Here is a 27,264-nt window from a genome sequence, read left to right on the forward strand (position 1 = left end):
CCCTAGTGTCCAACGAGGTTTCCAGTGAAGGCGTCATGGCTGTGACACTGAAACAACTGAGCAGCTGTGTTGCCTGTAACAACACAAGAGGAAACATTTATTGCTTGGGCCGGGCTTTGCGCTAAGTGCTTTCCTTATATCAGACTTTCAAAGTTTACCTACAGACGGAGCGGTTGACACAGAGGGGGTGAGCAACTTTGCCCAAGACTACACAGCTACTTAGCGGAAGAGGTCGGATCCATCTATGAAGAGCACGGGACCTAGAAAAGGGCACCAAAAGAAAGAGAAGTGGTTCTTGTGTTCCCGCCCACTATGAGAGTAAGTGTTGCTGAGCCTGACACACAGGTCTGTCTGAAGAGAGACAGGGACAAGCTGTCTGGTGCAGCGGTTAAGAGCAGAGACTCGGAACACCTAGTCTCTAATCCCGCTCCACCTGTTAATAATCACGTGACCTGGTGCGTGACTTGGCCTCCCCGCTTAACCGTCTGTCTTCGATGTAGCCACGTTATCTGTAAATTGGAGATAAGGAAATGAGAATTATTAGACACGATCTTAAGAATTACGAGACACGCCTGGAATATGGTATTCCTGTAAGTACCAAATGTAAGGGAAAATATCGCAACTCACTTCTCTGTAGCTTACCCTCTTCATCTAGAAAATGAGAATATTAACATATAGTCCTGTGCTTAATCTTCCCTCATTCTCCTGGTTTTATTTTACTCCATAGCACATGTCACCTGACATCTTACACATTTATTTGTTTATTGCCTTCTAGCCTAATAGCATGTAAGTAAGCTCCAGAGCAGGGAACTTTATCTCCTCAGTGTTTAGAATACGGCCTGACACATACTAGACACATGAACACATGAATCTGGTTGAACACATGAATGTGTAAATATTAAATAATGCGATTTGTCCGTACAGAAAGAGATTAGCAGGCCTCCTGGCTCGCGGTAATTATTACGACCCTCACTGTGTTCCACTACATTTCTGCTTGCTTCCATGTTTATCAGGTCATCTTGTGCTCACCAGTTTAGCTTCCTAGGTATTTTGATCTTTACAATGAGGTACCTTGGATTGCAGACATGCATGTTCTGTCATTGCAAAGCCGTATCTCCCTTTGTCAATTAACGACTTGGCATTCTAATTCACGCACCAGCTTCTTGTGAGTTCGGTTAACGTGAGTCAGTGCCCCTCCGCCAGCTCACATCCATGTGTACAGACGAAAGTGCCTATAAAAGTTCAGGCAACACCAGGACGTGGCTGGCCGGTGAGCCTTCCTTTGTCCAAGCGCCCTACAATCTCACTATGGACCCAGTTATCATTGCTGCCAGGGAGCTGGAAATGATAAGCCAGAGACAGAGGCTGGAAGAGCACAGATAGCCTTCTCAACCAGTGCGTTTCCCACAGCCTTGCCCAACCACCATGTTATCAAACTTTTGCATACTATCCAATGTTATCTCTTACTATGAGCAAGGTTGCACAGCTTTTCATGCGCTTGAGATCCATTATTATTTTCTGTGAACTGCGCGTTCCTATCCCCTGCCCACCGTCTTTTGAACTGTTGATCTTTTTGCGTTTCCATCTCTGACCTACTTCACATTTGTCCTAGTATTTGAGTTCAGGTATAGATCTGATTTTATTTTGTCTGGATGGCTACCCAGTTGTCCCAATATCATATATGAAATAGTCCATCTTCTCATCAGTTTCAGATGCCAACTTTATCATATTAAAAAGTGAGTGTATACACACACACACACACACACACACACATATATATGACTTCTCTTTTTTTTTTTTTAGAAAATCTTCTGATATCCTGTTTTTAAGAGTCTTGATTCAACTGATTCTCTGGTATCACACCTAACTCTGTGCCTGTCACCGTGTGGGTCCTGGGATCACACAGGTGAACGTGACCTCGTCCCTGTGGTCAGCAAGGGGCATCTGCCGTGTTCTTCCATTCCTCTCCTCTGGCTGCCACTCAACCACATCCACTGCTCTTTGCTGCCGAGGAAGCCTTGCACGCTCAGATAAGGTCTGCCCGTGCCGAGGCTGCCAACTCCAAGCGCTTCTAAGTGTTCCATCCCTGGGCATCAGAAGCCTGCTGGGTGCCCTGCCAGCTGGGGAGGACAGCCTCTTCAAGTCCAGGCCTCACTGTATCTGTTTTTTCCTGGCCCTGCAGCAGCGCTGCCTTCCCCTCAAGTTTTACCCTGACCCCTTGGACAGCTCCCTCAGGTTTCTTTTCATCACTTGTCAGCTTGCCCTAGTTGAAGAGACAGGGAGGGAGGTACCATTTTGTTTTCTCTGACCTCCTCTCCCTTCTCTCTGACCCCGCCCTCTCGCCCTCAATTCTCCTTTCTCCCGCCTTCTCCCTTTTCCCAGTCACAGAACAAAAGCTTTCACTTTTATGACTAGCAACAGAACTGGATCGGTCTGTCTGACTTCGCAGTCGGAAAGGGAGATGGTTTTTCCCAGCCACGTGATCAGGGGGTGCGCGTGGACCAGCAGACCTTCTGCTCCTCACCCCCCTGCCCCCGCCCCGAATGTGCTCGGGGTCCTGGCGCTACAACGTAAGAGTCTGTGTGCTTGGAGAGCAAGTTTCCTGCCCGGCTAGACTGGATCCATCAAACTAGTTAGACTCAACCAAGAACTGGGCTTTTCGCAACTTGGCTGCCATCACGGAGGCCAGCAAATCTTGGCCTTTCAACAGCCCCCAACAGAAGGCGTCACACTCCACAGTGATGCCTGATTTTGTCCATTCCAAGATGCCCATCGTTTTCACAGCTTTACGTCTCAGGAGCCAGCATGCGTCTTACATTCGACGCCAGGAGAAAGCACTCTCGCCGTTTAACATCGCAGCACGTCTTTCTTTGTTTCTTTCGTCCTGTCTTTCTTCAGGGCTAGGTAAAAGAACGGTACCTCTCACAAAAGATGGCATCTTAAATTCGTGAACTACTATAACAATAAAAGCCTCTGTTTCTTGAACCCGATGTGTGACGTGGATTATTTCCTCCCAGCATCACAACACCTCCAGGATGGAGGTATCATGACCCCTACCCTGCAGGGGAGGAGGCTGATCAGAGCTGGGGGAGCCGCTAGATCGCATTCGCACGCCTGTTAAATAACGCAGCCGGTATTTCATAAGATTTACCTGGCCCACGCTTCTAACTGTACCCTGTTCTCTCCGCGGCAAAGGATTCTGGGTCTCTATAATAACCAGCTCTATTAAAAATGCAATGTGCGAGTGGCTACAATCAGTTAACAGCACGGGAAGTTCCCCGAGGGCTGATATGAGTTAAAATCCAAATCGACAGGGGGCGGAGTGGGCTGCGGAGTAGAATCGAGAGCTGGAAGGAGTTCTGAGGTCAGAGGTGGGGTCGGGAGAGGCAGCTTGCACAGGGGGAAGGCACGAGAGGGGCTCGGAAAGGGAGATGAGAATCGGGAGGGCGCAGCCTTGGCAGATTTGCCCTGAAAATCCCTCCTCTCGCGGGAGGACTGGCTCAGAGGGTTGGAAACGGTTCCCCAGATTCAGCCCAGCCCACCTCCCCTACCCTGAGCGTCTCCACATCTGAGCCCTGGTCCTCCTAAGGTAGGAGGACAGGAAGAGGGAAATCGAGGGAGGAAGAGATACCAACAGGAACCCGCTTCCTCTTTTGCCCATTTAATGACGGAGACAGTCAAGTGCCTTTCTCTTTCTCTTTCTCTTAAAATAGGTACTTTCCACCTAAATATTCGCAGAATTCGTTTATATAGGATAAATGTGCTGTGAAAATAAATGTCCAGTGACAAGCCTCCATTTCATTTTTTGTATCTGGAAACCCTTGTGTATCTGTCGTTGCAAATGACATCCCTGGGTGCTAGGACGAGGAGAAGGGAGTATAGCACCTCTTTGAAAAAGGGAGAAAGTTTTCCGGCAAGGCTCAGGTCCCACTGGCCCCTCAGCAGAGCTGGGGCGCCCCCAGCAGCTGGCCATAGCCAGGTGCCCACTGTGACGGCGGGCACTTCCCAAGCATCCTATAGTGTCTTCCAACAACCTTCAGAGGAAAGGCTCAGAGACGCTGAGTGACCTGCCCAAGTTCCCCCAGGTAGTCGGTGGCACAGGCGGGATTGAACCCGAGTCTGTTTGACTCCAGAGCGCTAGATGACTCCACTAGACTGGCTGCCTGAACTGACAGACAGACTCTCTGTCTGAGGTTCAAACTCTCTGTTTGAACCCGTTTTCAGGTTCAAGGGCTGCACCCTGCACCCTCCCTCCACCATCAACAGTGCTTGAGGCTGAGGCCGGGTCGAAGCCCCTTCTTCACCTATACCTTCCTCTTGCTTCCAGTTGGACTCAGCCTCTGCCGTTTCTAGAAAAATTTATATCTTTGGGGAAAGACCAACAGTCCACCCAGTCCCTGCCCCCAGAAGCCTTCCCCCGGGCTTCACGAAATGACACCCTCCCCTGGCCACTCCGCCTCCTGAAGACCCAAGGAGTTCAAAATGACTCTCCCCAGAATGTGCCACTTCGGCCTGGGGCTATTTGCGTTGAAGGCCGTGGAGGCCCCAAGGACACAGGAAGACCTTTCTACCTCCCCCTCAACTGCCTAAAGAATTTAGATAGGGGGCCTGGCTCAGAGAGAGTTATTATCAGAGACAACTTTTATCTGAGAGACCCACCTGCACAGCAGGGCAAACATCCCATTACAAGAAGGGCAAACGTCTGGTCTGCCCTTCTTTTTGTCCCGGTGACTCACCCTTCTCTGCTTTGAAGCCCAGGCCCTTATCGCATTCCTTAGCTCAGGAGGGCATATAAGCCTCAGCTGCCCTTGGGTCTCGTATCCTTATGGGATCCCTGAACATACGTAATTATACCTGTTTTTCTCCTATGAGTCTGTCCGATGTCAATCTGGTCATTAGACCAGCCCACAGAACCTAGAAGCCCAGAGGACGAATTTTTCCTCCCCAACGGGACGCAAATCGGGTAGGATAATAAATAATACCAACCTGTAGCTGAGCGATTTTATATTTCATTTCACATACCTCTCATCCATTGACCCACGTGGTCCTGTGTGAACCCCGTGAGGAAGGTAACAAGTGCTACCCTTCTGGTTTTCCGGGCAAGGAAACTGAGGCCCAGAGAGGTGAGCTGAGTCCCGGGTCAGAGGAAGAGAGGGAGGGTAGGCTTGAGCCCGGCGCATCCAATCCCCGGAACCAGGGTGCTTTCTAATAAGCCGCTTTGCCTTCACAGAGCTCACACCTCAGTGAGAGCTGGCCGGGTCTCGTATCTTCTTTTCCTTTTTTGGGTCTTCTGTGGCCGCTCCACGCGGCATGCGGGCTCTTAGTTCCCCAACCAGGGATGGAACCTGTGCCCCCTGCAGTGGAAGCGTGGAGTCCTAACCACTGGACCACCGGGGAAGTCCCTGTTTGTTCTTGAGTCAGCACAGCGGGGGAGACGGAGGACTGAGGGAGGAGGGAAGGGCGGGGTCAGCAGAGGGCCAGATGAGGAGGCTGGAATCCTGGGAAGGGTGGGAGAAAGAAACCGGAGAGGAAAGCCAGACCACTCGGGGGATCGTCCCCCGGGGCCCACTGAAACTCAAGGCTTAGGTGGAAAGGTGTCTTCTACCTGCCCAGGGCCCTGGAGAGAAAGGTACTTTACAGATGCTCTCTAGGAGGCGTGGGAAGAACACCCCCCTCCTTCCCAGGGCAGGCGGGGGGTGGTGGGTGGGGGGTGGCGGGGGTGGGTCGCGGGGAGGGGCTGCCCAGTTGCCCCCGGTAGCGGCCGCCGGCCGTATTGTGAGGTGGTTCTGGTCACAGGCCAGGGGGTTGAGGTGGGAGGAGACGGAAGTGGTGGGGGCAGTGGCAGCCTCCTGGGCTCTGCCTGCCCCCAGCCCCTGCCTGGGGCCTTCTGTCACCGCCACCATCATGGGCAGTGCGTACCACTGGGAGGCCAGTCGCCGGCAGATGGCTTTGGGCCGGAGGAGGTTGGCTGATGGCCCAGCAGCAGCAGCAGCAAGAGCAGGTGCATGAGAGGGGCCCCGTTCACCAGGGTCCTTCCGGGGACACGGAGGGGATGGGGAGGGGAGACGACGGACCCCAAGGAAGCTGTCCATTACCTGGTGAATGTTGTTTTGCTTGGGCTGGAGGAAAGCAAGGTCCTTGGATGTCTTGGATGGACCGTAGGAAAGCAAGGTCCTTGGATGTCTTGGATGGACCGTGTGTGTGTGTGTGTGTGTGTGTGTGTGTGTGTGTGTGTGTGTGGTGTGGTTTTGGGGTGACTCAGCTTTGCTGTTGTACTAGGCCGAGGCCTCACGTGGGATTGAAGCGTCAGGCTCGGGAGGTTTTAAAGCTGCTCTGTCCAGTAGGGCGGCCACCAGCCTGTGTGCTATAGCCCTTGAGACGTGGCTAGTGAGACCGAGGACCTGCATTTTTAAACGTTACATACATCTAATTTATTTAAATATACTCTTTAAGACAAATTTTCGTTTTACCTACCGAAACACATTTTAAGTATGTTTGGAACAAACGTGGATATGTGAACCTACTTTTTCGACTGTAAATTATCTGAACTCTAAATATTTTAAATCAAAATGCAGTGTCCTAAATTCAGATGTGCTGCTGAGTATAAAATGCCCTCTGGGTTTTGAAGACTTAATACAAAAACAAAGACTATAAACTATCTCATTAATATTTTCATATTGGTTTACGTTTTGGCTGCATTGGGTTGAATAAAATGTATCATTATACCCAGTTTCACCTATTTCTTCTTACTCTGTTACGTGGCTAACAGAGCATTTAAATGATACATGGCCCTCGTTATACTTCCACTGGGCAGTGCTGTTTCAGAGCATGTGCAAGAGATTATTCTTTACCCTCCGGCACTGCAAACGATTTTTCAGTGCGCGGAGGTAGGTGGCCAGAGGCGGCTGTTTCCTGGGCAGGGGGCTGTGGCGGGGGGTGGGGGTGGGGGGGGGGCGCACTGTTGCTATAGAAACAGTCCTTGGGTGTGGGTGGGTGAGGGGAGAGAGTTCAGGCCCCAGCCTCAGCCTCCAACTCCAGGGAACAGAGACCCTCCAGCCGCCTCCGCCTCTGAGATTCCCTTGCCTTGCTCCCCTCAGTGTCTCCGGCAGGGGGGCGTGGCTGGGTGGGGAGGGAGGAGGATGCCACTTGCGGGTGGCTTCTTGACAGGAACTGAAGAAACTCCAAGAAGAGAACGGCAATCTGAAAAAAGAACCCAGCCATCTCGGGAGTCGCCGCGGGAGTCGCAGCCACCGCCGGCGCCATCACGGTCGCCACCCGCGCAGGCCGCAGCCGCAGCCTCCGCAGGTACCCGAGCGGCCGCCGCCGCCGCCGCCTCAGCCAAAGCCACAAAATGCCCAAGACCCTCTTACTGAGCGCACCTCCCGGTACATTCTCCAGGATTCCCAAAGGCCAGGCGCCCACAAGGACAGATTCCAAGGACGGGTGATGAACCCTCAAGGTGCAGGTGAGTGACATGCCCGGGAGCGGGAGATGGTGAGGAGAGAGCCCCGGGCTATAGTCCAGAAGCCACATCTGTCACCCCACCCTTTGACCCTCCCTGGCACCCTTCACCTTTACTTGGGGGTGGGGGCGGTCACACTCTCTGAGTGGATTTGCACCAAGCGAGAGCTGCAGAGAAACCCGCTGACTTCCGCAGAGCGTGGCTCAGAAGTGGTCAGTCCCTTCTCCAGGGTGAGGGTGACAGACGGGGTCGGGGGTCGGCTCGGGGCGGCCAGAGGGTGGGGCAGGAGGTGTAGGCTTAGCAACGGATATCCTGAGCCCTGGGGGGTCTGGAACAGGGAAGCCCCGGTCGGCTTCCTAGTGGAGAATGCTCAGCGGGGGCTGGGACTTTGCCTTGCCCCAGCTAGGGGCCTTGGCCTGGCCCCCAGAAACGTGGTAAAGAGTCCGGCTGTGGCATGTGCCATTCTCAGGAACTGCCAGCTGAGTGACGTGTGCTTCGTTCATCATCAGGTTTCGGGAAATCTAGCCCAGATACACACACCAAGTACCCACGATTCACGGTGAGACGGACTCAGAGTGTGAGAGGCAGCTACGGTTTGGCTGCGTGTCTGCCCGCGCTCGCGTGTTAGTGCAGGTGGAGTCTAGAAAGGCTTCCTCGGCGGGAATCGGGAGAGGGGACTGAAGTTATTCCGTCACTTCTGGATGGCCCGTTCCTCCACTCCACGCCCCCATAAAGATGTCTCTGTAGGCCCTGTTGCTCAGCACTCAGTATAAGTGAAGGAGCTGACGATCTAGTTGGAAAGATAGCACGGGTGCCAGAGAAGCAAAATCAAGGGGGCCGTTTGCAACGCGGATGGGGTAGAGCCAGCTGCAGCGGGAGGACGGTAAGACGTGAAGTCAGGGCTTGTGGTCTCCGTCAGGATCACCACTCTCGGGTAGCAGGACTCAGATCTCTGAGCCTCAGCTGCCCCACCCGTAAAATGAGACTGATAATACCCCACCTCCTCCACAGAGGTGTCACGAGGACTGAATTAAAAGGGAAAGCATCCAAAGCACTTAGCTTACGGCCTGGCTCCTTGTAGACTGTCAAACCCAGGAAGACGCTTTTTTGAGAGTCTTGAGAATTACATGAAACAGGATACGCTTTGGAAAGAAGCTTTTTTTCTTTTGTCTCTGACTCAGGCGCAAAGGATGGGAGAACCTGATCCCGGCCCTTTAAGACGAGGACTAGGCTGCTACATCATCTCACTTTGATTACTCGGGCTTCAGAGGCCTTAAGACAATGTTCTCAAACCAGCAGGCCCGGGAGCTGCTAACTAACCTGTTCTGCCTCCTGTCTCTCCCTCTTCTCAGTCAACGAACTACATCCAGCAGTGGTGATTCAGAGACAGACCCCCGAGACCCCACTGGCCGGCCATCAGCAACATCAGATGAGCAGCCCCGTCTTCCTACCTCCCAGCAGCATCTCCACTTCAAAAGCCAAGCCCTCCTGATCCACTCTGGCAGGGAGGCTGGCTGGGAATCACGTGTGATTTCTTCCCGCAAAGAATCAAGAGACTGGCTGGGCTCCAGGAGACAGAGATGAGGGGGAGGGGCCAGGAAGACCCACGAAGAGGATGGAGAGGGTGCGAGAAGACAGTGGAGGGCAATTCCATGCTTCTCCAGGCAAAGCCAACGGGAGAACTTGGCCTTGGGCCCCCAGCTCTACAGCTCCACTACTGGCCCTTACTTAGCAGTGATATCACAGCCTGCTGGGGGCTCAGGTCTACGACTCTCGCTGGAGCCACCAGCCCTTCCTCCTGGCCGATGCTTATCGAGATGCACCTGGGGAAGCGTGGGTGGCATCACACCAGAGCAGACCTGGGACCTGGGGCAGCATCAGGAAGAAGTGGCACGCAGGGGCCTCCTCCAAGTCCAGTGTCGTGCCTGGTCCACGGTGGGCACTCCGCTGTTGAACGGAGGGTGGTTGGAAGGGATGGAGAGAAAGAACTCGGAGGAAAGGAGGACTGTAGCCTCAGGCACAGGACACCTGACCTTGGGAAGAGGGGGACTCGCCCCCCGCCCCCACCAAATCCACAGGCCTCTTCCTCCCTGGGTCTCAGCCTTTCCACGTAGCAGAGACAACCCAGAGGCTCTGGAGGCCCCAGGCAGCCGCCTCACCTCTTCCTGAAACTGACACCTGGGGTCCCCCAGCCCTGCTCCCTCTGCCACTCTTGACTGGTGAGGGGGATGCCTGGGTCCTTTCACTGTAGCGTCTCACCTTTGGGTGAGACTGAAGGAGCCTCTCTGCAGTGTTTCCTGAGAGGAGCAGTTGGGGGAAGCGAAGGAGCGGGGGCGCACAGAACAGGAGCATTAAAGTTGGGAGGGGCTCAGAGGACACACAACGAGGGAAGGGGAGCGAGCGAGCTCCTGGGAGCGGTCTCCCAGAAGGCAGAGAGGCCGGCCGTGTTCCCGAGGGGCTCAGGGACTGGGGAAGAGACCTTGATGCCCACTTGGATATTAAGAAACAGGCTGTGAGATGGGGAGCGTCCACCGGCTCCCTTCCCACTCACAGGAGCCTTTTATTTTCCTTCCTTAAACACGGTTAAGCACAGCTGATTGACTCCAATATAAATCCATTACATTTGGCGAACTCCACCCAGCGTGAGCTCCAGCCTGGCCCCCGTGGACTTCCGTGCTCTTACCAGCACCACCTCCACGCCAGTTACCCAGGCGTGAAAGCGTGCGGACAGCACGAACTCCTTCCTTCCCCTCATCCCCCCCGGCCGGCGCCTCACCAGGTTCTGGCCCCACGTGCCCTTCTCCGCCCTTCCTACTGCAACCTCAGCTTTCCCTGCTACTCAAGCTCACCTCTCTGCCTGTCTGAGTGACGGAAACCGGTAACCGCCTTTAGTGAGCAAACACAATTCCTGCTCGCCTAAAGAACCTGGGGTTTGCCTGGGGCTTCTCATCTGAGTGACAGCAAAGAGGCGACGGCCTGGACCAGTCCCGACTGATAGGCAGCTCCATACTGTCAGCGCCCAAAGGAGAGCAGAGGCCTCTGGGAGCAGAGGGCGCCCTGGGACTAGGCCAGGGGTGCAGCGGGACCCAGCAGTCCGGCCTCACCTCTGCAGGTTTTCAGCGGGAGGGCGGCTGCGCCCACCGTTTGACCTGCCTGTGTCCCCTCACGTGGGCTCAGGCTTGTGGCCTCCTTCAATAAAAACCTTTTAAAATGACTCTGGCTTTGTCTCTGTTTTTCCTGTGCAGGCCCAGGGGGGTGCCCGGTGCCTCCCTTCCCTTTCCTTCCCTCCCCTCCCCTCCCCTCCCCTCCCACTTTGGTTCCTGCTCTGAAGAGAACGATAAAACTGTTTTCGGGAGAGAAGCTTTAGCTGCAGAACAGCTCTGACTTCCTGGGGACCCAGACAGTCTAACCAGGAAGGCTGCGGAGCCAAAGGGCCTTGGCCAATCTTGCTGTCAGATGGGTGGGGTGGGGAGACAAGGTACCAGGCGTTCTCGAAGCAGGCCATCACCATCACCCTGTCACACGACCAAAGCAGGGCGGCATAGGAGAGCATCTACGGTTCCCTAAGAGGCCCTGGGGACAACACTGGCTGTCCCCCAAGTCACCTTCTCATTACCAGGTGGAGAACTTGGAAAGGATCCATGTATTAAAAGCCAGACAAAATGAAAGCTTTCTCCACATTCAGGCAGGACAAAGGTCTTCCCTGGACGAGCTGGGCAACCAAGGTGCTCAGCACAGACAGTGTGGGAGCCACTCCGTGCCGCTGAGGCAGCTCTGAGGAAACGTCAGGTCAGACTTTCCTCAAGACAGACCAAGGGGAATATCTGGTGCTGGCTTCTAGAAGAACCAAGCTTCCATTCCTGTGGAAATCAGAGAGGGCGTGAGGGTGTGTGTGCGTGTGCGTGTGCGTATGAAGTTAACGTCCACAGAAAGCTTCCTCTGCTGGGGGTGAACAGGGGGAGGGTATGATAAAGCAGGGCTTTTCCTTCGGCAGAGTCACTCTCGTCCTATTGGGTGCCATGGAGTGGTGGGAGATGCAGACCAGGCCGGCAGGTGCCCGCAGCTCGACGACAGCAGACAGGTCACGGCGGGCGAGGGACCAGCAAGTGGGGCTTGGATGCGTTTCCCCGGCAGTCCACATATTCGTAGCTCTGGAAGACCAGCTGCTCTGAATGGCTCAGGTAGGAACAGGTCAGGGTGCCCCTGGAGAGGAAACAGGGCTTTTTTTTTTCCAAAAAAACCCCCACCAGTTTTATTTTGAAGATTACAGAACTTGAGCCTTGGCCCTACCCAACTTCCACGTCCACCGATCTAAGGATATGCAGTTGGGCTAGGAGTGAGAGAAGGAAGTAGGGAGGCCAGGGGAGAGACCTGGTGGCGGCAGAGGAAAGGAGTAAGATGGCGGCTGGAGAGCTCCCGCCACCCTAGGTCTGCGCTTCACTGTCTTTACTCCTCCACACCACAAGGGTCTGGGAAGAAGAGGAAAGCCCTGGCCCTGCTCTGCTCTCTGGGGAGGGCTGGCTTCCTCAGACCAGATCCGGCCCTTCCTTCTGCTCCCCACTCTGCCGAGGCACCTGGGACAGCTGCCCCCCACCCCCCCACCGGGTTCTGGGCAGATCTGTGCCTGTCACGTCAGTGGCTCCTAAGGTGGGCCTTAGGGCAGGGGCTGGATCTGCTACTGCCAAGAGCCGACACAGACTCACGGGATTCGCTGCGATGACTCTCCCCCCACGGGGGGCAGAAGTGGGAGAGGGTCCCAGGGCTCCAAGCCCTACTTACTGGATGTGCAGAAGCACATGGTGGACTTTGATTTTCAGCCAGGTACAGATCTTGCTGAGAGAGACAGAGAGAGAGAGACAGAGAACCTGGGCCCACGTTTCACACACTGAGCAGCCTGTCGGACAGCTCGGACGAGACCTGCCGTCCCAGCCCCCCCCTTGCCTCCTTTCCATCAGGGGCCCCACATGCCGCCCCCACCCCTTCCCCCTCCCTCTGCCCAAGGTGAGCACGTCGCCCCTGCTGCAATATCGCTCCTCCAAACCCCACTGGTTTGGCCCAGGCACGGGCTGGCCTCTCCCTTAGTAGAAGACGGTGAGTCAGGCTGAAGAGCCTAAGGTCATATATCGTTAAGTGTGAACCAGATTCTAGGCTGGGTTTCATTCCAGTCCAGGTCCAAACAGGCAGAGGCTGGGGACCCTGAATGCTTGTACACTGCAGTCTTGGCCACAGAGTGCAGGCCACGTGCTGAATGCAGGGTCTGCTAAGCAATCAGAACATCTGGTGGGAATTCGACCTGGGTTTCCAATCAGGACAGAGGCTAAGGGAGAAGGGATTGATCAAGGGCTACTCACTATGTGTTTTCATCCCATATCCTGTTGGCTACCGTATACAACATCTGTCAACCAAATGGGTACAGGGTTAGCCCCAACTCCAGCCACCCGCGTCCACACACCTGTGGGCAGGTCTGGCCAGCAAGAGGGAGTCACCTGCTCACTGGCCAAAGGGCCGACGTGGAGGAGAAGGCTGTCGGAGACCTGCCCCACCACGAGGGACAGGTGCAGAACCTCAATGGTCAGCTGGGTCACGGCGATGGGGTAGTAGTTGTTATTGGAGATGCTCAAGATATTCTGGCGAGCAAGACAGGGAAAGGAAGGGGTTAGGGTAGCACCATCCTGGCAAGAAGTCGAACAGTTTCAAAACCCCGCAGCCTGATTGAGACCACCCCCAACGCGGGCCTCAGCTGCCGAGGCCCAGTGCCAGGAGCCCCTCGGAGGGGCTCTTAGCGGCGAGGGGTCGTCTTTAACTGAGACATTAAGCTGGCTCAAAATCCAGTCTCACCCTGCAAGGCTCTCTCTGTTCAGTCCTGCCCACCCGGGGAGTCTCAGGCACACCACCCCGACTGCACCCAGTGATCTACGGCTCTGGCGTCAATTCTAACCCCTCACTGTTCCAACCCTGCACGGCCTGTTAGGGGGCTCATGGTTGCTCCTGCTTCTCCCTAGGCTCCCGACATCCTCTGGCTGCCATAAGATCCCCGGCTACCGATGCCCGGGGTGAGCACACCGGACAAGGGCTGTACAGAGGAGTGTTGCCAGGAAGGTGGGGTCGGAGCCCAGGGGCGCAGGCACCCACCCACCGTTATATTGAGGTGGATGTCGGCCTCGCCAACAGTCACCGTGGAGGAGTTGAGGCCTACAGGCTGCACGGCGATAATCCGGGGAAACAGGAAAAAGACGATGAGGGAGGAGGTCACCAGGCAGATGAACACTGCCAGGAACATGGAGAGCTTCCTGTGGGAGAACAGGACCCGGGGTAGAGGAGTGGAGAAGTCTGGACACCAAGGTTGCCTGGGCCGGGGGCGTTCAGACACTCTTCTCTCTACGTAAGGCTCTCCTCCGAGCCCCCACCCCAACACACACACACAACTGTACACTTAGCTCCCCAGATGCGGAGGACCAACCTAGGCTCAGAGGTGGCCCAGGGTGGGTAGGAGCACCGGACTGAGAGGCTGGCAGCCCGGCTTCCATTCCCAGTTCTGTGTTAGCCACTGGCCCAGCAACTCTGAACAACCCGCCTAACCGCCCTAAGCCTCCGTTTCCTTGTCTATAAAATGGGGGTAACGGTACCTACCTCATACCATCTGTTATGGGCTAATGCATGAAAAGGCACCCATCCCTGGCCCTGGCACATAGCCAAGGCTCAACCAACGCTAGCTATTCTCACTGGAAGAAGTAAGCCCATGTGAATTTTGACAGTTCTGAATTTTCATATTCATATTCAGAACAAGACATCATCTGTCCATCTAGTTCAAAATTGAGATATGCATTAGAGAGAGAGCACCTTGTTAGCATTTCCTAAGGGGCACTGCCAGATTCGGCTTCTGGTGCACTGGCGGGGGCAGGTTGGGTGGTGGGCTCCCCCACGGAAGCTGAGGACCCTGGGAGGAGGTTGCAGGGATCTATGTCAAAGGACCCAGATGACAAACAGGGTCATGGGCCCCCCAGTGAAACTCAGGGCTGCCTCCTCTGAGGTTCTCAAGTGTCCCAGAACAGAGAGCAGCTGGTTTCCCATCTCTACGGGGAAAAGAACAAGCAGGTCTGAGCTGCCATAGCCAAGGAAGTTCTTAGGAAAAATCACTTTCCCAAACCAACAGCAACCACAGCCACTCCCTCCCTCCTGGAAGGACTTGCAGAGTCAAGAGGTCCTCTCCGTCTTCAAAAGGGAGCCTTGCCTCTTGGAGGCAGCGGTGCTCAGGACACCAAGAGGCCTCAGGTGGCATCTGCTGTGCCCCGAGCTTCTTAAACTAGGAAAATCCTTGGAAACAGGGAGCTAATACGTCTGAGGCCAGTGAGGCTCAGGCTCTCTGGGGGAGAACCCATGGAGAAAAGCTGGGGGGGGGGTGGGAAGGGGGATTGGGGGAGACAAAGAGGAAGAGCCCCCAGGGGCAACGCCTACAGAGCTGGGATAGGAAGAGGGGCTTACGTGTGCCTGGGCTTCAGCCTCTGGTCCCCATAGGGGATGAGGGCCACCAGCTGCTTCTCTAGTTCTGTAGAAAGAGGGTGAGAGGGAGGGCCGGGAAGTGTCCATGACAAGTGTTTCCTGTGCCAGCCTGCCAGCAGCACCCCTCCGTCCCACAGTGTCAGAAGCACGCCACCTCTGCCTCAGAGCAGGACTGACTGGGGACACCGGGCTGCTGGCAGCTCGGCTTTGCCAGCTCTAGAACGGAGGCGAGAGTTTCATTAACAGGTGTGGAGCATTCCTGCACGTCACCACAAATCCGAGAAGCCCAATTTCTTTGGAGACGTCACTGTAGCTTCCTGCATCCGAAGGCAGTGCTGCTAAGAGGGCAGAGAGGCTGGGAATCCCCTGGGTTCGGGCGGTACCACCAGGGCAGGAGGGGGTCTCTGCAGCGAGCCCAGGGAGGGTCAGCATCTCCCTGGCTAGCCCTGAAACTCAGGGACTAGGAGCTGGGAGACCCAACCCCATCCAAGGAGACTCAGAGGGGCCTGGCACTGGCCAGCTGGCTGCTAAGAGCTTTTCCTGGAGCCCGGGCTACTTCCAGAGCCTGGGGCCACTCACCTCGAGGGATCTCCCCACTGCCCTGGCAGGTGGGACAAGTCGCAAAGCTGCCGCCAGCAGCCCTTTCACAAGGCGCACAGGAACAAGAAGGCTTGCTGCTGCCGGTGGTGCTGGAGTAGCTGGCAGCCTCGCTGCCACAGGCTGGGCCGGAGGGCACCATCGACTTGTTCTCATCCTCCCGAGAGCCCAGCTGGGAGAGCGTCTCACCCATCGTTCAGGGGTATTTTTCACTGATGAGAGAAGAACAAAGTCCAGTCAGCACCGATGCCGGGTGTCCCTCTGGTTTTAGGCTCTTGAGATTGGCAAGGAGCCCCACCACGCTTTCAGCAAGCTCGAGCCTAAGCCAGTGAGGGGGTGGGAATTCGAGCAGCTACACACGACTCCTGGATCGGGAATCTCAATGCATTGCAACTCTTTGTTGTTTTTGTTTTTATTGTAGGGAGAGCTCAATCGGCCTACAAGAGGGAAAAGCAAAGCAGAAGTTATTTCACTTTAAGGGACTTTCGTAAGTGAAAGGCAGAACGCTTAATTTTGTTCTGGAAAAGCTGCTGAGCTGTCATTCACTGCAAGCGAAGGAAGTTAGATAGGTCATGGGGGCAGCAGCCAGGGGAGCCCCTTCATCCTCTGCGACAAGACGACTCTGAACGTGTCTCTAGAGCACCCGGGCAGAAATGCCCGAGGTCTCCAGCCTGGGTGTGGAAGGAAAGTTTCCATTCCTGAGCCTGGACAGGTGCTGGCGTAATAGGAAGGCAGGGATTCTTTGGGACAAGAAAAGAAAAAGGCGGCTAGGCTGGCCACAGGTGGGGCTAAGAACCCTAAAATGATAGTGGAAGGGAGCATAAACCTTTTCTGCTTGCGTTCTGAGTCGGGGTGGGAAAGAATGTCTGGGCGAGGGTGGTAGCAATTTCAGGGTCAGTCCTTCACTAGGACGAGTCACAGCGAACTCCAGATCCTTCCCAAAAGACTGGTGGCAAATGAGTGGGCAAGGTGAGCCCCACTCAGACCTTCTGGGCTTAAAATAAAGGAGGCCTCACCTGGCTTAGGTCTGAGGTTTAAAATAAAGGGAGCCTCACCTGGTTTAGGCCTGAGATCCTGGGCTCCTCTCAGCTGCAAGAGGGCTAGAGATTGCTGGAGTACGTCTTTGGGGAGGAGGGCCTGTAAGGCAGGGTGGCTCCAGGGGGCCACCAGTCCCCTTCCCGGAGAGTCCTGGGGACCGACTGCACCGCGTTGGAGGAGGTGGGGAGTGGCGACCCTGGCCTCTCCAGAGCCTTCACGCCTTACTCTGGGGCTCGGCCATGGGCTGCGGGGTCGGAGCGGACTGAGAGGCTAGGAATTCAATGAACGAGGATTTTCAGTCCCACCACACACCCCGGGAGGCCGTTAGCAGAGCTTGGAACCTGCGTGTTGGGCTAGGAGGAGGCACAGAAGGGGCCTGGGCCCGTGCATGCCAAAGGGAAAGAAGGGAAGGAGGGTCCCTTCTTTCTAAGGAATCGATTGTAAGGAATCGCCTTACCCCCGGGCGACCGCAGCGACAGAAACGCCTGCAAAGCAGAATCGAAAGCGCGGGAGCCGGTGTTTTCGCCCCAAGCTTCGGCTCAAAGCCTTGGGAAGCTCCGCCCCGGCTCCTCCGGACCCGCCCCTCCCTCCCAGGGCCAGCCTCTCTTGACCCAGCGGCCAGAAAACTCGGTTCTTCAAAGGCCACGCGAGGTTCCCGACGAAAGGACCGGCCAGTCCAAGTAGGGGTTTCAAAGTTTATTTCACCATTCTTGAAGCGGTTAGGTACAAGTACAATGGGACAGACGACTGGACCCCGGGGCCCTCCTGGACCCCTACAATACAACTCACATGGTCAAGACAAGATCCCGTCCCAAATCAACCGAATTAATTACACACACCCTGCCGCTCAGCCTCTACCCAGAAGCCCACCCCCCACCCCCACCCCCCACAAAAACGTTTTAAATAATAAACAGGCTGGTTGGCTTGCAGTCTGAATCCTGGCTTATTTCACAGCATTCAAGAGTTATACTGTAAATAAACATCATTATGGCCAATGATTTAAATCACCATTCGTTATAATACCAAACCAGGTTAAGTAATACTATTTTACTATCCTTCCCCCTTCAGGCTGGGGGTCAGAGTCTTCTTTTTCTGCAAGTAATTTTTATGACTAAAATCTGTAGTGTTCTTTGTCACACCTCTTTACTAGCTGTACCCAAGACTCCCTTCTGTAAAACAGCGCGAGGACCAGGACCCTGTAAGCGAGCTCCTTCCCGCTCGCGTACCCTGGGGTTAAACCAAAACTTTTTCAGTGAGTTTGCTCCCATCCAAGTCTTGCAAAACACCAGCCTCTTTTTCTTGTTCTAGGTTCTCCTGAACAGATTGCAAACATTCAGGAGGCCATCAGGATGGCCTAAGCCTCACACCCACTCATTTGCCCACCCCTGAACTTCACTGACATGATTCACACAGGAGCCTGCCTTTCACTTTTCTCATGTTCCTATACACCCCCGCCCACTCTACTGTAAAGGCCTGCCCCCCGACATAAAGAAAAAGGGTAACTATTAAACTTACTTTTCCCTTTAATAGAAGAGTTTCTTTCCTTCTTTGTAGCATTAGCAAAATATTTCACACTACCTACATTTTTTCCCTTAAATAAAATAAAATGTATGCAAAATTGCTACGACAGACACTGCTCAACAGGTGCTGCTGGGTTAATGCGCACACTCCCTGCTCCTTTCTCAGAAGTGCAGAGACCGCAAGGTGGATGTACTCTAAACGCATCACTGGGGGTCTTTTGAAAAACAACAGTGCCCGTTACTAAGACTTGCAGGGGAACGACTTTCTCCTTGAGAAGGGAAGAGGAACAAAACTCCTATCGTGCGCGCCCTGGGTGTTATTTTAACACCACACAGCTATGAAGCTTGGGATAGGTTAGAAAAATTATGAGAGTAATTCTTGAAAACAACGTCCAAGGTTAATTTCTTTTATAAGCTGACAATGAACAGATATCCTCATTGAAAACATCCACAATTAAGCAAAGAAAAATACTCAACTTCAGTACAAGCAGGAAGAAAAAGGGTTCTATAGGGAGTTTAAGTTGCACTTTTCAGTGCACTAAAACGGAGAAGAGTTTTATCCAGATCAAGTGAAAAATGCTCTTCCTACAATTCATCTAACGTCTAAAGGGAAGGTTTAAGTTCCGGCCTTTCATGTGCTCCAAAAAATACCGCAAGGCAGGTATTGTCTTGACAGTTCAATGATGGGCTGTATGTAGATTCATCAGATCAAAAAATAAGCAAGGGCCTCCACCCCACACCCCCAAGACAGAATAAAGATCGTCTCTGAGCAGCAGGCAAAGTTACTGAATACGAGGTCACTCCTCAGTAGCGGTGGCTGTACCAGTCGTCGTTGTTGATCTGAAGGAGTTCTGTCACAACCTGCAGGATGTTGTAATTGTGTTTCTTCAGCAGCCTTAGGTTTAGCTGCCTGTCACAGAATCCCATTTCAAAGAGATGGGACATCAGGGCTGCTGTCTGATCTTCGGAAACTATTGGCTGTGTAGAGTCAAGAAAAGCGGAACAACGTTTTTTGTATAATTTGTGTTTATCTTGTTAAGGCATGCTCATCTTCCAGATTTATTCAAAATACTAGGTAATCAGGTGCCGGGCTACGGCGCTCCTGTCCACCCAATACTAATGGGTCTTCTGAGGGGATAAGGAAGGACTGGGAAGGCCCTGCTTTGTATTAGGTACGTCTGCACTCTGAGCCAGGTGACTGGCGAACTGTCTTTAGAACTAGATGAAGGAAAAGATGCTAACGAACTCTGGAAACCCTGTGAAGTTAAAGGTAATCATGACGATGGGGCAAGAAGGAGCAAGAGAGGAGATGGTAATTGGAAGAAAGCATGGGAAACTGGAAGAAAGTATGGCCAGCGCAAGTCTTAACCACTGGACCACCAGGGAAGTCCCTCCCACGGGTCTTAAAAATGAAAGCCAAAATCACTTAACACAGCATCCCACCTACATCACTGGTCTTTTCTCTTCTTGGTGCAAATTCACCTTCCAGGTTCACATCTCCAAGTCTCTGTACTGGCTACTCTGTCTACAGTGCCCTCTCTAACCCTCTCTCCTGGCACACACTCATTCTGTCCTTTAGGACTGAGCTCGGGCGTCATCTGCCAGGACGCCTTCCCTGGCCCCGCCATGGGGCCGACACCAGGCTGAGGTGTTCCACTGGTCTGAGAACACTCGCACAGTATCTTACACTGCACAATAAACGTTTTTTTTTTTTCCTTAATTGAATGGGAAGATTCTTTACATTCTACAGTGCTTTGCAATTTTCAAAAGTTTCACAGATAAATGTCCGTTTGCTTATCTCCCACTGTCTCTGGGCAGGAACTGGTGTCTGATTCACCTCGTAGTGCTGGCACCTGGGAGAGTGACCCCCACACAGTAGGTCCACAACCAACGTTAGGTCTTTTTTCTTTCCTCCCTCAAGTGACTTAGCCAAAGTCATACAGCTGGAAAGTGGCAGAGCTGCGTGTTAAAGATTAAACTTAAAGCTCACGCTCGCTACGATGCCATGCTACTCTCTCCAACCCGGGCAGACGCCACTGCTTTCACTGGTGACTTGGATTTGGTTCAGGAAAATAAAACATACACTGACCTGTGCAGTGACTGGTGGTCCAGCAAACAAGGCCTTGTATGCAGAGGTGGCAACAGACAAAGCCCCCTTCACCAGACCTCCAGCAATGCTGCTCCCGTGGTGGTGCCTGCGGGGAAAGCCAATTTGTCTCCCTAAAGAAACGTGAATCGTCGTTATCTTCCTACGGAGAACCTGGGCTCTAATCCTGGGAAGAAAATGAGATTTCCCCGAGAAAAAAGTCAGACGTAAAAGGAGAGTGGGCCCATTGTCCTATCAGTTTTATAGCTACAGATCTGGGCTTGATGTAGGGCCAGCTCTTACTGCTTGCTGCAAGATATGGGCAGGGCACTGCAGAAAGCACCTCACTCTGGTTAGCACGCCAGCTTTCAGCCCCGGCTGGAAATTCATGTGCTCAGCGGCACACTGAGGACCTGGCAGTCTGCATGCTCAGTTATCATCCCAGAGGAAACACCTCCCAAAGGAAATGTGATTTTCTGAACGCTCTATGTAGGGAGGAGCCCACCGTGACACTGCTCTGAGATGACTGGGAGCAGAGAGGCAGGCGTGGGAGCAGAGAGGCAGGCGTGTCTACGAAAAAGTTACAAGGATGCACAGCGGGCTGGGCCCTTCCTGCCTTCTTCTCTGGTAATAAGCAGGAGGTGAATCTGAGGGAACTTCCTCCTGGTCTGGAATGTGAACACTCTTATTAAACATCAACATGAGCCCTCTGCTCAGTGCTGCTCGCAAGCTTTAGGAGGAAATAAGAACAGGAAGGAATGATGGCTCTCCTCCGCTCTCGGCAGGTGGCACATGCTCTGAGAGGCTCGTTTAAGCGGAGGCAATACTAGGATATCCGTGTACAACTTCACTCCTCCACTTTTCTTCAGGACGCAGGCAGTGACAGACATGTCCACCAGAGGGCAGCATCTGCCACTTTCCAGCCCTTGCCTTGGCCCTGGGTGGTTTTGGGTGAGTTGCCTCTGAAAGGGCCCCTGGCATGGGAAAAGGGTACCTAAAGGCCCCTTTCCCACATTTTTTCTTTTCACACTCATTCTAAGTAGTAGGCTGTGTTTCTTCCATTTGATGCTTGAGGAAGCAAAGCTGGGATTTGAAATACGGGTCTTTGTGATTCCCAGGCCAAAGCCGTTCCTGGGCATCCACTCCCCCAGCCCATCCCTGCTCCTGCAGACTCCTCTCCTCCCTTCATCTGTGCACTCAGACAGGTACTCGGTTGGGATGCTGTGGAGACAAGGATGTCCTCAGCTGCTTTCTAGGTGAGCTCCATCCATCCTGTACCCTCCCCTACTCTAGAGCATGGGCTGTCCTGGGGAAAGGGACCTGGGATCATCTAAGTCCCTAGTTACATGCTGAGGAAACTGAGGCTCCCGGGGGAAAGTGGCTTTTCCAAGCCAGTGTACTTGGGAGGACAGGACTCACGATGACTCTCAGCCCAGGGTTTCAGCCCACCAGGCCTTGAGGGGTCCTCTCTCTCCAGTGTCATCTGTCCCATGGCCTCTGTTTTTCTCCTCCAAGAAATCCCTCTTCCCCAACAAAGGCCTGAGGGTTGAGTACTGCCCAGACCTTGCCTAGAAGTGCAGGGTTTTACAGGCATCTCTGCCAACCCCCAAGGACCCCAGACCAGGAAACTCCCAGCTAAGGCTGGACGCTTGGTTCTCATACTCAGGGAACCGTCTTGAGTACCTTTAATCATTCCATCATGCAGTCATGAATCATGCAAGATTTCCTGATTGCCTACTGGGTAGCAGGCATAGTGCTGGGCACTGCAGAGCTGAGGATGAGAAGAAACGGCTCCTGGGCTCAGCGTTTAGTCTGGTGGGGAGACAGCTCTGAGGAAGAATAATCATTCAGCAGCTGCAATCTGACCCAGGTCAGGGAGCCAATGGGAGGAAGCAGGTAGGTCCCCGCTAGTTTGTCCTTCTGTCTGGAATGCTTACTTGACTCTTTGCCACTTAAACCTTGGCTTTAATGTCACGATGGAAAGGCCTTCATGAGCAATCCCCCTCCCCCAGGTAAAGCAGCTCTCTCCGCAGTCACTCTCTAACACATTTCTGTGTTTTATTTTCCTTGATGACATGCATCACCATCTGACATTAACCTCTTTAGCCATTCCCTGTCTCTCCCCACTCTTCATTATAATGTCCACTCCACAAGGGCAGGTCCTAAGCCATTTCACTCAAGCCTTCAACCTAGCAGGCAGTCCATAAATGAATGCTCAAAGTAAGAATGTTCCAGTGTTCTCTGTAGGGAATCCTCCAATGCACTAGGTCCTGGGCTGTCATCTTGTGGAGAGAAAGGGCTGCAGAGGTGAGGCTTCCAGGAAACAAAATGGTCATTAATGGAGGAAGGCTCCCTGGGCTGCAGGCTGTGTGTGGAGGCGGGGTTCCCATTTAAAGGAGACTGGATTGGGGTAGGCCCACAGCCTGGTGCTGCCCTGACAAACTGGGCCCCTTCCTTCACTCTCACCTTGCCCCACCTCCTCCTTCCCATTTGTTCATCAACACCTTTCCTGGCAAAGGCAAAAGATGAAGGGTGGGGAGGTTGCCAGTTTCATCTCCCTTATCAGGTGATCAAGTGACAGTTTCCCTCTTGGGTGTGAGGCCCAGGAGATGTAGGAGAAATGTTAAAGAAATTTCAAAGACTGTGGAAAACAATGTGTGTCTGTTTTCAGTTTCCATGTGCTCTCCATTTCTCTGTGTTTTCGGTTTCACAGCCATTGTAGCATGTGATCAAAGCCAAGTTTGGCCAATTTCTAGCTGGATGACCTTGGACAAGTTACTTACCCTTTCTGCCTTTGGTGTCTTCTTTTTGGAATAACTATACTTACTACATGGTTTGCGTTGTGTATTAAAAAAAGGAAAAGTGTTGGGAATTTCCTGGCAGTCCAGTGGTTAGGACTCCGTGCTTTTACTGCAAGCGCGTGGGTTCTGTCCCTGGTCATAGAACTAAGATCTTGCAAGCTGCAAGGCACAGCCAAAAATAAAAATTAAAAAAAAAAAAAAAAAAGGAAACGTATGCAAAGTCCCTTGACCACAGCTTAGCATGCATCGGCCACTCAATGAGCTAGTGGTTCCCAACCTCTCGGCTTGCTCTGACTTACCCTCTCCTAACTCAGTTCCACCCTTGTGCCTTAGCTCCTGCTGCATTCTGCCACCCCACAACATGGGGTGTAACAGACTAATTACCTAAGGTTTTGATCTCTTAAGGGATTTGGGGAAGCTCCCTGCATTGCTGGGGAAAACCAGGTGGCTGGTTTTGTTGCGGGGAGGGGACGAGGAGGGTGCAAGGCAGGCTGGTGCTAAACAGATGGGAAGCTAGTGGGCAGGAAGGGCTAGACCCTCCTGTCTGGCAATGGCTTCCCCCCCACCCCCTTTTACAATTCCCCTCATAGACAGCCTTTTAAAAAGTTAACACTGAATTATATAATAAATGCAAGCATCCAGCTTCCTGGTAAAAATGGAAAGAGTAGAGTTAACATTTCATTCTCCTTTGAACCCCCTCCCCACCTTCAGTTTTACCTTCCTCCCTGCAGGTAATTACTGTTACCCTTTGGTCACACTGCCCGTTGGTGACATCTCCGCCTCTTCAGTGCTGCCCAGACTGTATCAGGCTGTAATGACTGGGGAGATGCCACTCAGTCCTGCCCACCTCCCAACCAATCCTACGCACGACTAATTAACTTCTGGAAACCTTTCCAGAAGCTTCTAGTTGACATGTTCTCTCCCTCCTCTGAAGTCCTGTAAGTGCTTATCTCATGATTTACAAAGTCGCTATGTTCCCTGTCAGTGGCCAGTCTTGTCTCTCTCACTAGAGTAGAAGCTGTCTGAGGCCAGGCCCCGTGGTCTGCTCATCCTCTATGTCTCCACAGTCTCTTTGGCTCATGCAGAGCAGACAGTATTAATGAGGTCAGTAAACACCCTGTGAAGTGAAGGATTTTGTCTTTATCGATTTGAACAAGGGAGGCCCTCAGGGGGCCTGCTGCTGGCAGGCACTCTGACCAACAACGGGCGGGACTTCTGCTGAGAATCTCCCTGAGGAGAGAGATTGGATAGATAAGTGGTGAGGGGCCAAGGCACTGGATTCAGACACATCCTTGCTCAGCCACTTACTAGCTATATGTGACCTTAGACAAGTCATCGAGCCCTTCAGAGCTTTCTTCACCTATATAATGCAGACGACACCAGTCTCTCATTGGTTCCCCCTCTTCCTGTTCATCCTCTGGCTGTTACAAAGATCAATAGGGGTAATGGGTTTAGGCTGTTTTATGGGGTTCCATGTTCACACAGGTTAAAACATTGAATTAGGAAGGATAAAGGAGGAAGCCTTGTCAGCATCTCTCGAGTGGACCCGGCCAAGGGAGCGTATACGTGGGGTGGATACCTCTGCCTGGGTGAGGGGGATGTGGTGGTATTGAGAGTGTTACGCTCTTCACCTCTCCTCCCTAGTCAAACGCTGCCACGCGTGTTCCTTTTGCCCCTCCCACCTTCCATCCCGGATTTATCCCGAGTTTAATTCCAAATATTAGATTATGGTAGAAAAGATCAAATAAAACGGTCACCAATTGACCAGACGTCCATCACAGTGTGGCCCGGGTTCCAGTCCGCTTATCTCCACGCCCCGCCCCGCCCCGCCTCGCTGCCGCAGGGCTGCTGATTGGCCCACGCCACGTGACGTCACGCGCGGGTTTTAAGGCAGAGTGCCCCCGGGCCGCTCCGCAGTGCCAGCGGGCTGGAAGCCGGCTAGGAACCTCGTGGGGCTGGCCCGGAGGGGAGCGGGGAGAGCGCGGCTGTCGGAAGGTAAAGGGGCTGTTCAGGCCGAGCCGAGGCGATCCGGGTGCGGGGCCGGAGGAGCTGGAGTCAGCTATCGCAGGAAGGCGGGCAGTGGAGTGTCGCGGGGCAGTGGGGAGGGGGTCTCGTGTAAGGAGGGTTGTGTCAACCGCCTAGGGATGTGGAAGGCGGGTGGGAGTGGGCCTCACTCTCCGGTCTCAGCGCCCGCACCCTGATTCTTAATTTGGGCCCTCTGCCCCCCAGCTGCACTTTCCCCAAGGATTCTCTCCTGGGGAACGGGTCGCGATGCCTGCTACCTCGCCACAAGCGCAGAAGCTGACTGTCCGGCGATCGAGGTCTCTTCCCCCAACCTCAGTGTCCTGGGACCTGGGGGTTTCTGTATGTCTCATCGCCCTTGTCAGGGCCCCCAGGGAGGGGGGAGAGCCTCTGTTATACCTGCAACTGCTTTAAGAAAAAAAAAAAGGAATTAAAAAAATGAGCAGCTGATTTAGGAAATGATCAAGAAGTTGCAAATTTCATGTTTATTATTAAACATCTCCTCTTTTCTCGCCTGACCTTTCCCTGTTCAGATAGCCCAGCTGTGGTCTCCAGAGCCTGCAGTTTCAAGGCCTCCTCCCTGCCTGTACTGTGAGCCCCAGGACCTGCACCTTAGCCAGTGTTCAACATGGGGAACCACTTGACAGAGATGGCGCCCACCGCCTCCTTCCTGCCTCACTTCCAGGCCCTGCACGTTGTGGTCATTGGGCTGGACTCGGCTGGAAAGACCTCCCTTCTTTACCGCCTCAAGTTCAAAGAGTTTGTCCAGAGTGTCCCCACCAAAGGCTTCAACACCGAGAAGATCCGGGTGCCCCTGGGGGGGTCCCGTAGCATCACCTTCCAAGTGTGGGATGTGGGGGGGCAGGAGAAGCTTCGGCCACTGTGGCGCTCCTACACACGCCGGACCGACGGGCTGGTGTTTGTGGTGGATGCCGCTGAGGCTGAGCGGCTGGAGGAGGCCAAGGTGGAGCTACACCGAATCAGCCGGGCCTCGGACAACCAGGGTGTGCCTGTCCTGGTGCTGGCCAACAAGCAGGATCAGCCTGGGGCCCTGAGCGCAGCCGAGGTGGAGAAGAGGCTGGCAGTCGGCGAGCTGGCTGCTGCCCCACTCACCCACGTGCAGGGCTGCAGTGCTGTGGACGGGCTGGGCCTGCAGCCAGGCCTGGAGCGCCTGTATGGGATGATCCTCAAGAGAAAGAAGACTGTCCGGACAGGCAAGAAGAGACGGTGACCTGAGGCTGCCCCCTCCTCACCAGTAGGGGTCTGCACACTTGGACAGCCAGGTGGAGCCTGTGGCCCCTCACTTAGCCCCAGGGTGCAAGGACCTGTTCACCTCGATGAAGGACCGAGGAGCACACCGCGGGGGTCCTGTTTTGGGGCAGCACTGGGGTGGGCGATGGGAGATGGGATGTCTTCTCACATCTCTCCCTCATCCTCACTTCTGGAGAAGTGGAGGCTGCAGGACTGTGGAGGCTTAAATGTAAACTGACTCTACCTCGACCCTGTTTCCTGTTTTTCTTCTCTGGCTTTTTGATTAGATGTGTTTGGGGGTGAAGGAGAGTTTCTTGGAGGATGCATGTGGAATAAACGAGAACTAGCTCTTGCCCCTCCCCCCAACTGAGGGGTCTCCCCAGGTTGCTTTTCTAGGGGTGCCAGTCGTAATAGTCTATATTTTTCTCTTTGTATGAAAGTGCCGAGAACTCCTCCCCACCTTTGTAGACTCACAACCATTTTTATAAGCCACGTGTGTCCTCTGTATTATTATTATTAACGATTTTTTAGCATTTGCCTATAAGTTATTAAAGACTGATGATGTTGTAGCTCTAACCTTGGTCTGGCATTTTCCTCTCCTTACCTAGCCTCAGGGTTAGTCCAAGATTTCTATATGCGCAGGCAGGGGTGGGGAGGAGGGACTTATCTTGAAGCTGAATTTGCAAAGCAAGCACTTTTCTAAAAAATTAGATTGTGTGTTTACGGGCTGGTGGGGATTATAGAGAGTTGAAATAACCCTATGCTATTGCCTGATCTCTGCCAGGTTTTTTTGGGTCCCTTCTTTCTTCCACTTTCCTCCCCTCCCCTCCTCCTCTGGCTCTGACTTGCCCCCGATCCCAGCTGGTCCCTGCAGATTTAACTTCAGGTTTTGCTGGTGTGAGCTGCTCCTAGGTCCTTGCCCTTGGGGACACCTCTTAGGTCTATGTAGGTAGGTCTGCCCCGTCTGCAGCACTCAGGTGGTTAGTC

At 53.6% G+C, this 27,264-nt stretch overlaps 2 protein-coding genes and 1 long non-coding RNA gene across 7 annotated transcripts; 2 read left to right on the forward strand and 1 right to left on the reverse strand.

Moving 5' to 3' along the window:
* Positions 1-25: 25 nt before the first annotated feature.
* Positions 26-2,985, forward strand: LOC117309609 (uncharacterized). Its single transcript, XR_004523929.1, has 2 exons — positions 26-318; positions 1,804-2,985. It is a non-coding gene; the product is annotated as an uncharacterized lncRNA (long non-coding RNA).
* Positions 2,986-11,086: 8,101 nt separating this feature from the next.
* LOC101318661 (transmembrane protein 106A) lies at positions 11,087-17,185 on the reverse strand. 4 transcript variants are annotated; one of them, XM_033847939.2, is made up of 8 exons: positions 17,055-17,185; positions 15,542-15,771; positions 14,945-15,008; positions 13,599-13,752; positions 12,949-13,089; positions 12,814-12,857; positions 12,242-12,295; positions 11,087-11,665 (listed from the first exon to the last, which is right to left on the reverse strand). In XM_033847939.2, exons 2-8 carry the CDS (start codon positions 15,750-15,752, stop codon positions 11,545-11,547), a joined length of 789 nt encoding a protein of 262 aa, XP_033703830.1. In that variant the 5' UTR covers positions 15,753-15,771; positions 17,055-17,185; the 3' UTR covers positions 11,087-11,544. The 4 variants fall into 4 exon arrangements, with proteins under 4 accessions (XP_033703830.1, XP_033703828.1, XP_033703827.1 ...); XM_033847937.2 differs by lacking the exon at positions 12,814-12,857 and adding an exon at positions 15,858-15,996 and having other exon boundaries at positions 12,242-12,291; positions 12,915-13,089; positions 17,055-17,160; XM_033847936.2 differs by lacking the exon at positions 12,814-12,857 and having other exon boundaries at positions 12,242-12,291; positions 12,915-13,089.
* Positions 17,186-24,879: 7,694 nt separating this feature from the next.
* On the forward strand, positions 24,880-26,853 carry ARL4D (ARF like GTPase 4D). Of its 2 annotated transcripts, none has more exons than XM_033847963.2 (2): positions 24,880-24,999; positions 25,560-26,853. In XM_033847963.2, exon 2 carries the CDS (start codon positions 25,655-25,657, stop codon positions 26,255-26,257), a length of 603 nt encoding a protein of 200 aa, XP_033703854.1. In that variant the 5' UTR covers positions 24,880-24,999; positions 25,560-25,654; the 3' UTR covers positions 26,258-26,853. The 2 variants fall into 2 exon arrangements, with proteins under 2 accessions (XP_033703854.1, XP_073653807.1); XM_073797706.1 differs by lacking the exon at positions 24,880-24,999 and adding an exon at positions 25,102-25,325.
* The last annotated feature ends 411 nt before the right edge of the window (positions 26,854-27,264 follow it).

Source organism: Tursiops truncatus, chromosome 20 (assembly GCF_011762595.2).
Source record: "Tursiops truncatus isolate mTurTru1 chromosome 20, mTurTru1.mat.Y, whole genome shotgun sequence".
In the NCBI taxonomy this organism is placed as follows: Eukaryota; Metazoa; Chordata; class Mammalia; order Artiodactyla; family Delphinidae; genus Tursiops; species Tursiops truncatus.

What these genes read in the sequence shown, in the direction of transcription:
- LOC101318661 (XM_033847936.2), bottom strand. Translation starts at nt 15,752, where the DNA reads ATGGGTGAGACGCTCTCCCAGCTGGGCTCTCGGGAGGATGAGAACAAG. An exon ending in ACATCCACCTCAATATAACG is followed by an intron (nt 13,090 to 13,598) that starts GTGGGTGGGTGC and finishes CTTGCTCGCCAG; the next exon opens with AATATCTTGAGCATCTCCAA. An exon ending in CTGGCCAGACCTGCCCACAG is followed by an intron (nt 12,292 to 12,914) that starts GTGTGTGGACGC and finishes TCTCTCAGCAAG; the next exon opens with ATCTGTACCTGGCTGAAAAT.
- ARL4D (XM_033847963.2), top strand. Translation starts at nt 25,655, where the DNA reads ATGGGGAACCACTTGACAGAGATGGCGCCCACCGCCTCCTTCCTGCCT.